Source organism: Gastrolobium bilobum, unplaced genomic scaffold (assembly GCF_033153095.1).
Source record: "Gastrolobium bilobum isolate Gb01-03AN ecotype WA unplaced genomic scaffold, APGP_CSIRO_Gbil_v1 utg8088, whole genome shotgun sequence".
In the NCBI taxonomy this organism is placed as follows: Eukaryota; Viridiplantae; Streptophyta; class Magnoliopsida; order Fabales; family Fabaceae; genus Gastrolobium; species Gastrolobium bilobum.
The window spans coordinates 295,594-304,380 of record NW_026898843.1 but is presented as its reverse complement, the minus strand read 5'-3'; the positions used below and the strand labels follow the sequence as shown (position 1 = coordinate 304,380).

General features: G+C 34.0%; 2 protein-coding genes across 2 annotated transcripts; both read left to right on the top strand.

The window, feature by feature from the left end:
- Positions 1-524: 524 nt before the first annotated feature.
- Positions 525-2,058, top strand: LOC133284667 (protein CHUP1, chloroplastic-like). Its single transcript, XM_061481735.1, has one exon. The coding sequence runs from the start codon at positions 578-580 to the stop codon at positions 1,925-1,927; it is 1,350 nt and encodes a 449-aa protein (XP_061337719.1). The 5' UTR covers positions 525-577; the 3' UTR covers positions 1,928-2,058.
- A 1,235-nt stretch (positions 2,059-3,293) lies between these two features.
- Positions 3,294-8,576, top strand: LOC133284633 (peptidyl-prolyl cis-trans isomerase FKBP16-4, chloroplastic). Its single transcript, XM_061481696.1, has 10 exons — positions 3,294-3,510; positions 3,594-3,743; positions 3,825-3,880; positions 3,999-4,054; positions 4,472-4,529; positions 5,340-5,414; positions 6,457-6,546; positions 6,972-7,049; positions 8,258-8,298; positions 8,381-8,576. The coding sequence occupies exons 1-10, from the start codon at positions 3,435-3,437 to the stop codon at positions 8,406-8,408; spliced, it is 708 nt and encodes a 235-aa protein (XP_061337680.1). The 5' UTR covers positions 3,294-3,434; the 3' UTR covers positions 8,409-8,576.
- Positions 8,577-8,787: the final 211 nt, after the last annotated feature.

The window sequence follows — 8,787 nt, the reverse complement described above, 5'->3', positions numbered from 1 at the left end:
TTTATGAATTCAATCCATTTTTTTTATTATGTGTTGCATGAAATAAATTTTTTCGAAGTAAAATGAGAAACTATATCCAGTGTGTGTAAATATGTTGCCAAATCTTTTTAGCACGGTTACAATTTTCATAATAGATGTATTTAAACTAACATTTTTATTTTATTTTTTGTTAAGGTGATGGAAATTTTAGCACCATGAATATTGTAGAGTGCTCTTTCCCAATAGTAATTTCCAAAAGGTGCTTTATGTTGCATATTTTTGAACGTGTGGAGAATATAATGTTGATAAATATGGCATGGAAGAAAAGAAGCCCGACATGGCAAATATCAATTTTGAAGTGCAATTGATTAATACAGAAAGGAATCAGATTCCTTAGAGCACGAGTAGGGGCTATGATGTTTGCGTAGAAGGTCTCTTTGAGTAGTCAAAAAGCTACATATCACTGTTCCTCTCAACGAAGCCAAACCAAGTTCACAAAAAAGGATCAAATTCAGATTTTCCTGGTTTAGTTTTCAATTGGGTTTTCTTCAGAAAAACCATCTAACCAAATAACTGAAAACTTCTCTTGTTCTTCTGGATGGAAAACACAACACTGAAGGTAGTTATCCTCAAAGCTGGTGTTCCCTTGGCTGCAACTTTGGCTGGTTTGATCTATGCATGGATCATGGCAAAGAAAAGCTTATCTAAAGCTTCTTCTTTATCAAAAAATGAGGTTGATTCTTCTGAAACCAATTGTCATCAGGGAACTAAACATGAAGAAAGCTTTCACAACCTTTCTTCTATTGAAGTTGAAGAACATGATAGTGCCATGGATAGCAGTGTTCTTTCTGGGAGCTTGGTAATCCATGACAACCACCCATGTTTGGAACAAGAGATTAGTGGCCTAAGAAGCCAAATTGAAGGTATGCAAATGAGAGAATTGGCCTTGAGTTTGAAGTTTGAACAGTACTGTGAAATGAGAGAGCAAGAATCTTTGCTTATGGAAATGAAAAACATCATGTCATTAGAGACTGCTCGCGTTGAATTCTTGGATAGAGAGGTTTCATCCATAGAGAGAGAGACTGTGATGTTTGAGAATTTTGTAGTCCAATACCTTGGGATTATTGAACAACTTGAGTATTGGAAATCAGAGAATAGGGTCCTTCAGAAGAAGGTTCAGAAGCTACTTAGGAAATCAAAGGCCCAATCAGGGTTGATAAAGGAGCAGGCTTTGAAGACCAAAGCACAAGAAGAGATCTTGAGAAACCATGATGCCTTGCAAACAAGAATTAGTGTTATTAATAAGTTAGAGGATGAAATCAGAGAGCTACAAAGGGTTTTGGATCAATTGCAGGATGAGAAGAATGAACTTTTGAAGAAGCTTGACACAGCAGAAAAAGCATATGAGTCTAAGGTATGTAAGGAACATATACATAGAAAACCACTGAAATATTATTTGCAGGTTGAATCAGGAGGTGTAGGTAAGGAAGATTACGACAAGCTTCTCAATGAATTGGAACATGTCAAGAAGGAACGTGCAGCTGAAGTTGAAGAACTGATTCACTTGAGGAGGACCAATGCTTGTTTAAGGCATGAGTTAATGAGTCACCAAGAACAACAACAGGATCAGTATAGTGACCATATAGAACTTGAATTTGAAGGAAGTAGAAGAGTTATGCATTATGATTCTGAGCATGAATTGCATTATTCCTTTATGGGGCATCAGAATGTGCCTTGCTTTGGTTCTGCTGATAGAGATGGTGCTGGTTCCAAAAGGAAAAATTTACTTAAAAGGCTGAAGAGATGGGTGGAAGGAAGTGAAAAGGTAAGAGTGAAATCAGAGGAGAAAAAATGTGATGAAATCAGGTGTCTTGATATGCATTCTGTTTCCTACGGATCAATGGAACCTGAAGTTCCTGAAACTGCAAGGTTTTGCTCTAGTGCTTGAGTCAAAACATAATTAGACCAACTCATGGATCGCCATGTAGTTATTGATAGTTGATACTAGCTAACCAATAAAGAAACTTCAGTGTTGGTATACATGCTGTGACACTGCATTTGATGCAAAAGAAATAATGATGCCATTTCATTTTAAACTTGATTCACATTATAGTTTGTACTTTAATTATGCATCAATCTGTTCTAAATTTCAGAAGGAATGAAATATATTCTAGTCTAGAATTAATTCTAAGGCAGAAATTAAACATATACCTTATTGTGAGACCTGAAAGTAAACTTTTACAGTATGACCAAATATGTATAAAGTAGTCCAGCTTTGTTGTTAGATTTGGTATGCTGGAAGGGTTCCTTTCTAGTTTCAGTTTAATTGAAAGAACAAACAATCTTAATTATAAGTTAGACACTTAGAAGGGATGTAGATTTAGGTAACAATGATAAATTTTAAATTCTGGACACATGAATATTACTATTAATGTATGAAATAAATGATATTTTTGCATCAAATATTCATATCACTTTTACACTTTGATTGTTTGAATAGGAGTGTTGTTGTTTGCAAACAATGATTTTACGTTATTTTCACTTTTCTTGGTCGAGAAAATAAAAATAAAAATAAAAATAGTGTGTTAGAACGTTGTTTTTCTTGTTTTATCATAAAAAACGAAATGCTATAACAATGATGTAAAAAAATGTGTAAATGACAACATTACTGAAAAAGTAAACGCAGAGAAAATGTGTGTCTTTCTTATTTTATTATTTAAAAACGAAATAATGTAAAAATGGTATGTAAAATTGACTCATTTCATATATAAAAAAACTAGACTTTGATTTTCTCGAGTTACTTGAAAATATAATTTTCATGTTATACCTCAACTAGTAGTGGGCCTCACATTTATTAAAAAAAAAAAAATTATACACAAATTGAAGCATGAAAAAAATACTTTTTATGCAACATGAAAAGTATTTTTCTCGTAAAAAATTAAATAAAGAAAAAGATTGTTATATATCAGCTGATTCAAATTCTAATTTTCACGTTGTTGCATTCGTTTGTTATATGAGATCTTTTATATAAATTTCTCCCTTATTTTAAACAAAATTTGTTTCGATCTTTGAAATAAGAAAATTTCGTATTGTTATTATCATCATATTTTAATTTACCTCACATTACTCCGGAGCATGTTACAAAATTTTTATTATATAGAATTATAGAACCCGTTAAGATTTTAAGCATATTGGTATCAAATCCATCCCCAGAATGGTTTGTTCGTGACACATCAATGTCATTACATCAATAATCCAATCTTGTAAGTACTTAAGTGGGTCAAGTCCTGTGATTTCTCAATGCTTCAAAGTTGTGGATGGAATCAACCACGTTATCCTCTCTATATTTTCTTTCTCTTTCATCTCGAACCAAACTTCAAAAAAATAAAAAAATAAAAAGCTAAATAAACTAGATTCTGGTCTCACACTGTAGTGACAACCAGCAATCAAACATCATGGAACTCTCTTTGTTCCACCATCAGCACCACCCTATGCTTCTTCATTGCCCTCTTCCCTCCATTCTCTTAACAAGTAACTTCTCTTTTTGTTCTTCTTCTCCTTATATACTCCAGCTTTTATTTAAACTAAGCTAAGGAAATTTGTTAACTCCACAGGGACACACAAAAGGCTTAACAACAAAAGTTCATGTAGGATACCATGCCACTGCTCATATTCTTCATCGAACAAAACTGCTACAGAACCAGTCACAGTGTCTTTACAGATTGAAGGAAGAAGAGAATTACTCAGTTGTCTTCTCACAACTGGTTAGTTAATTGTCTTACAAGATTCTCTTTATATGTCCCATTTTATGTGGCTTCCTGCTTAAATGTTTTATCTTTATGTAGTTGCTGGAGTCTATGCATGTGATGTGGCTGAAGCTGTTAGCACAAGTAGAAGAGCTGTATGTGTCCCCATTATTCTCTTTTTATTGTTTTTAGTTATTTGAAACAAAAAAAAAATGATGGTTTTGAAATCTGAGTACTAATTGAAATTGTGCACTTTTTTTTTGTTTTTTGAAGCTTAGAGGAGCGAAAATTCCTGAAAGTGATTACAAAACACTGCCTAGTGGTCTGAAGTAAGTATATGTTAATCACTTCTGAAATCCCTTTGATTGTGGATCTTTCTACTTTGTGCTTTTGTATCAAATACAGATGATTAATGACTTGTAGACTTAAAGTTTGTTAAACCCCTTCAAATAAGATATGATCACAGAGGAATTCCCCCATCTAGTGCATATTTAAGTTTTCTTCAGCCTAGAGAAACAGAATCTGTGAATTTTCTTTGGTTTGCAGCATTTCATAGAGTAGTCTCTAAGTTTGAATTTTCCCCCCCCATGTTTTAAACTTAATCCGAACCTAACTAGTTTGTGATAAAGGTGTTATTGGTGTTGATGTGTTAAACCTAACAACACTATTTTTTTGTTGATTTCATTTTTAAGACGTGTATACTAGTAGTTGGAGGCCAGTGTCTGATGAAACTTTGATATCTTCAGGTACTATGATTTGAAGGTTGGGAGTGGAGCTGAGGCTGTGAAAGGATCCCGTGTTGCAGTACGGTTGTGACCCAGTTAAATATGTTTCACTCATTAGTGCTTTTGCATGTTATATACAGAATAGACTATAAGAGCTTCTAGATGTGTCAATATGATACACAGTCTAAATGCCTTCTCACTGTTATGATCCTACTCCAAGGTATGGGACTTGGAGTCCCACATTGATTATATGGGTGACTCATGTGGGGTTTATATCGACTTTGGGTTCTCCTACCTCATGAACTAGCTTTTGGGGTGAGGGCTTTCCCAAGGTTCGTGTTACTCACCTTTCAAGTTTCAAGTCATTAACCAAATGTGAGGGTTTACCATTTAATTTTGTCTTTAGCACCAACTCAATTCTAGAATTTTTTTGGAGGGGAAACTGCAACATTATTCAAAGCTTGTCAATGTTTTTACTAGTGAAACTGATAGATGCGTATTGTGTTACTTATGCATGTACCATTATATACAGAAGACTGAAAATTTCATAACATGGATTGTCAATTTTATATCTACTGAAATTTTGGACCAAAAGACAACAATATGTAACCTGAGAGATGAGAAGAATCATTAAAAGATTTAACAGATACCTAAATTTGTTGGCCATTAACTTTTGTTATGTTGCACCTGATTCATTCTAGCAGAACATTAATATTTGTTTTTCTCTCCAATTCTGATAGGCATAGGCTGGCTTGTGCATCCTTCTATACTGATCTTACCAGCTTCTCCTTCCCCACCCCCCAAAGCCCTGATTTTCATTTGCACATGCAATTTATTTGTGATTAACTGTTATTCAGAATTTAGAAATAACCAGATTATCATATTTTAGGTTCACTATGTTGCTAAATGGAAGGGTATCACCTTTATGACTAGTAGACAAGGAATGGGCGTTGGAGGAGGAACGGTATGATCCAAGTCACTCAGCCAAATTTCACACCTATTTCTATATTACCTTATTAAGGTCATTAGTTCAATTAGTCTAGCAGTTAGGAAACATCAAATGCAAATGCAGTGGCATGAGAAAATGAACACCATTATTTCTAATATTTCTGTCAAGATTCCCAGTTCCAAAAATTATTTTTCCCTTAATTGGTTGTTCCAAGTGAACAGGTTCTTCTTAGTATAAAAGAGACAGTTCCTCTTGTACACCTCTTACAACAAAAGTCCACATTTATGTGAAGTATGTTGACTAGCAGACTAATTGGTTTTGATCTGATATAAAAACTCAACCTCGAATCACCTTAAGTTCCGAAATTAGATGAGCTCATGGTACTCTCTCTTCTTGACCAAAATGCATCACTGTTTTAGTCTAATTATAGTTTTTGTTAACCAATGAAGCAAATTATATTACTACTTACTAGCTGTGTAATTGTAACGTATCCCCCTTTCATTCACCATCCAATCACACTGCTTTCTGGGACTATGGTTTGACATCAAACATTTAAAGGTATCAGAAAGAAGCATCCTACCTCCTTTTCTGGTCATCATTATTATTTAGTATTAATAGTAGATATATGTTTTATCACCCCTACCCTCACAAGTCAAGGAGCCTCGTGTACCGGGGGTTTTTCAATTTTAGTAGGTATATGTTTTACAACAATTAAGCAATGTGCAATTGTAGGCCTACTGTAATGTATTTTTTTTTTCTTCTCACCTACTCAGCTTGTGTTGACAACTGAGCTACATCCATTGGGTAATGTATTTTGGTTTTAAATATTATTTGTGCAGAAGCACTCAGTCATGCTGAAATATCTATAAGTTTATTACAAGTAACGTATGTCCACTTGGTTTCCTGACAGTAAGAACTTCGATTCCATGTCTTTTCCTTGTGACATAATGATAACACTTGCAGAAAATTCTGGTCTGTCGAAATACATAAACCTATGATATATTTTTGTTGGAAAATTTTCTAGTTGATTGATGAGAACATGCTTAAATTATTGCAGCCTTATGGATTTGATGTAGGCCAATCCGAGAGGGGAACAGTCCTTAAAGGGTTGGATTTAGGAGTACAGGGCATGCGAGTAGGAGGCCAGGTGAGAAAAAATTCTAGGAGCAGGTCTCTGTGTTTTGTTACAAATGTCATTGAAAATCTTGATAATCAGTATAATTAAGTGTGTGAATCCTTCTATCCATTTGATGGGAAGCTTCAATGGGCCACTACTTATAGCACTACTGAGCAACAACATTGAATTGAACTTTATACTAAAGATTATGCTTTGTTTTGCTTTATTTATATGTTTAGACAATAGGTTTTTATTGCTCAGCTCCTAAACAGCTAGACCTTTTAAGATTATAAATTTACAAGGAAGTTGGGTAGGGTTTTGACATCTCACTAAATTATTTTAACTCACTATCAGCATCTGCATTAAAACTTTTGTGTAAAAGGGGTGGAAATTGTTTAGATTTTGGGTTGGATCATAGGCTTTCATCAAGCAGTAATTTAGTTAGTTTTCTGCAGCGACTGTTAATTGTTCCTCCTGAACTTGCCTATGGAAGAAAAGGAGTCCAAGAAATCCCTCCAAATGCAACAATAGAGGTGAATTTCTCTGATCTCTTTGTTATGATTTGTTCCTGTAAATTGATGCTACAATTAACATTTTAGGTCCATATCACATGACCCATGTTAAATATACTTATGCATCTACATAAATTGAATATTATTCTAGATTGAATTATAAAATTCCTGGGTCCCATTATCACCACCTCCAGAACTCCATTGATACCTTACGCTTAATTACTATTTCCATGTCTAAGTTTGCAAGATCTCCTTTGGACACCAAGGTGATTGAGGTTCAGTCAGTTCAACTGAAGGCAGAATTGAATTTTAAGGATGAAAAATGCTTGCTTTAGGTTTTCATTGGTCAACAAAATCTGTGAAGATCCAAATTTTGTCTTAGATGGTAAAAGTTCTGGTGAAATATGAAATATTTAACATCTTTGATCTCCTACATTTCAATTTATAGCAATACTGATTTTAACCTATTCTTGTTTACTTAAAGTCAGAATGGTTCTTCTGGCTTCATCTCTGGTTTGACTGGAACCATCTCAAGATTAAACAATGTAATCAAAATTTAATCAGCTGGGTTGATCAGCTGGTCTTTCTCAGTAAAGTACAAGTTTTCATGAACCCGTAATCTTGCTAAGAACTCTTCTCCTGTCTAACGGAAATTCACGAGCAATCAATGAATTGCTATAGTTCAAAGACATGTTTGAAGAATAAGAAGTAAACACTTGGAAACTAGTTGTAGTAGGAATGTTGTATTCACCATTTCCATGTTTGAAGAGTACTTTAGAGGATGCTAAACATCTGTTACATTTATATGCTTAAAAAGTGATTTCTTGTGTAACAGTAACTTCACTATTCTTTACTCCATGAAAACCCATTAACCAGCACAAGGGCAGTGCTCATCTGGCACCAAGGTTTTTTGGAACTAATTAATTATCCTAACCGAGCCCTTTTGCCTACACTTTAAGCTAACCCTTCCTAAACTAGATATCAGGTTTTGTAATCAAAAGGGAAATCATTAACCAAAAAAGAAAAAGACCATTCTTGATGGTTCATAATGACCATTTTGTAGTTTCTCTACATTTATCAGTAGGGCTGTCCATCTATTGCTGCAGTCCTTATTCTGATATGCTCCTATTAAAGTGATTTATTTATTTATATTATTTTTTATTTTTTGGATTTCAAAAGTGGAGTTATTTCAATATACATTTTTACTGTTTGCTACTTTGGGACTGCAGTTGGATATTGAACTGCTTGCTATCAAACAAAGCCCATTTGGGTAAGTAATGTTCCCAGAATATTTCTTTATTCCTATATTATAGTAAGCCTGTAGTTAATATTGATGATTTTGGGTTGTGCAGGACTTCCGTAAAGATCGTTGAAGGTTAATGCAATGATTTAATATCCAGAGTGCAAAGTTGGTAAAATATATGATAAGACAATGATGTCCTCCCACCCAAATAATGGCCCTTGTTTTGTTCTTGATGTGAACGAACCCTATAAAATTTAATCTGTTTCTGGACTGGCAAAGAAACAGCGAAAAAGATTGAAAATTTAGTTGAAAAACTTGATCATCTGTATTCATTTCAGGACTTGTGTTTGCTAGGAGTCATAAAGTTCATTATCTGTGACTGGAAAAATAGAAACAAAAAAGAAGAAAGAAATAACCAAAAAAAGAAAGAAACACAAGAAAAAAGAAAACAATTTGTTTTCACTTTTTCTGTATCCTTGGGCCCCTTCAATTGTTTCCAAGGAGAGACCGTGATTC

Excerpts from the sequence above, each read along its gene's own strand:
- LOC133284633 (XM_061481696.1), top strand. The coding sequence starts at position 3,435 with ATGGAACTCTCTTTGTTCCACCATCAGCACCACCCTATGCTTCTTCAT. Across the intron at positions 3,744-3,824 it reads CAGTTGTCTTCTCACAACTG|TTGCTGGAGTCTATGCATGT; the intron begins GTTAGTTAATTG and ends ATCTTTATGTAG. Across the intron at positions 4,530-5,339 it reads TGAAAGGATCCCGTGTTGCA|GTTCACTATGTTGCTAAATG; the intron begins GTACGGTTGTGA and ends ATCATATTTTAG.
- LOC133284667 (XM_061481735.1), top strand. The coding sequence starts at position 578 with ATGGAAAACACAACACTGAAGGTAGTTATCCTCAAAGCTGGTGTTCCC.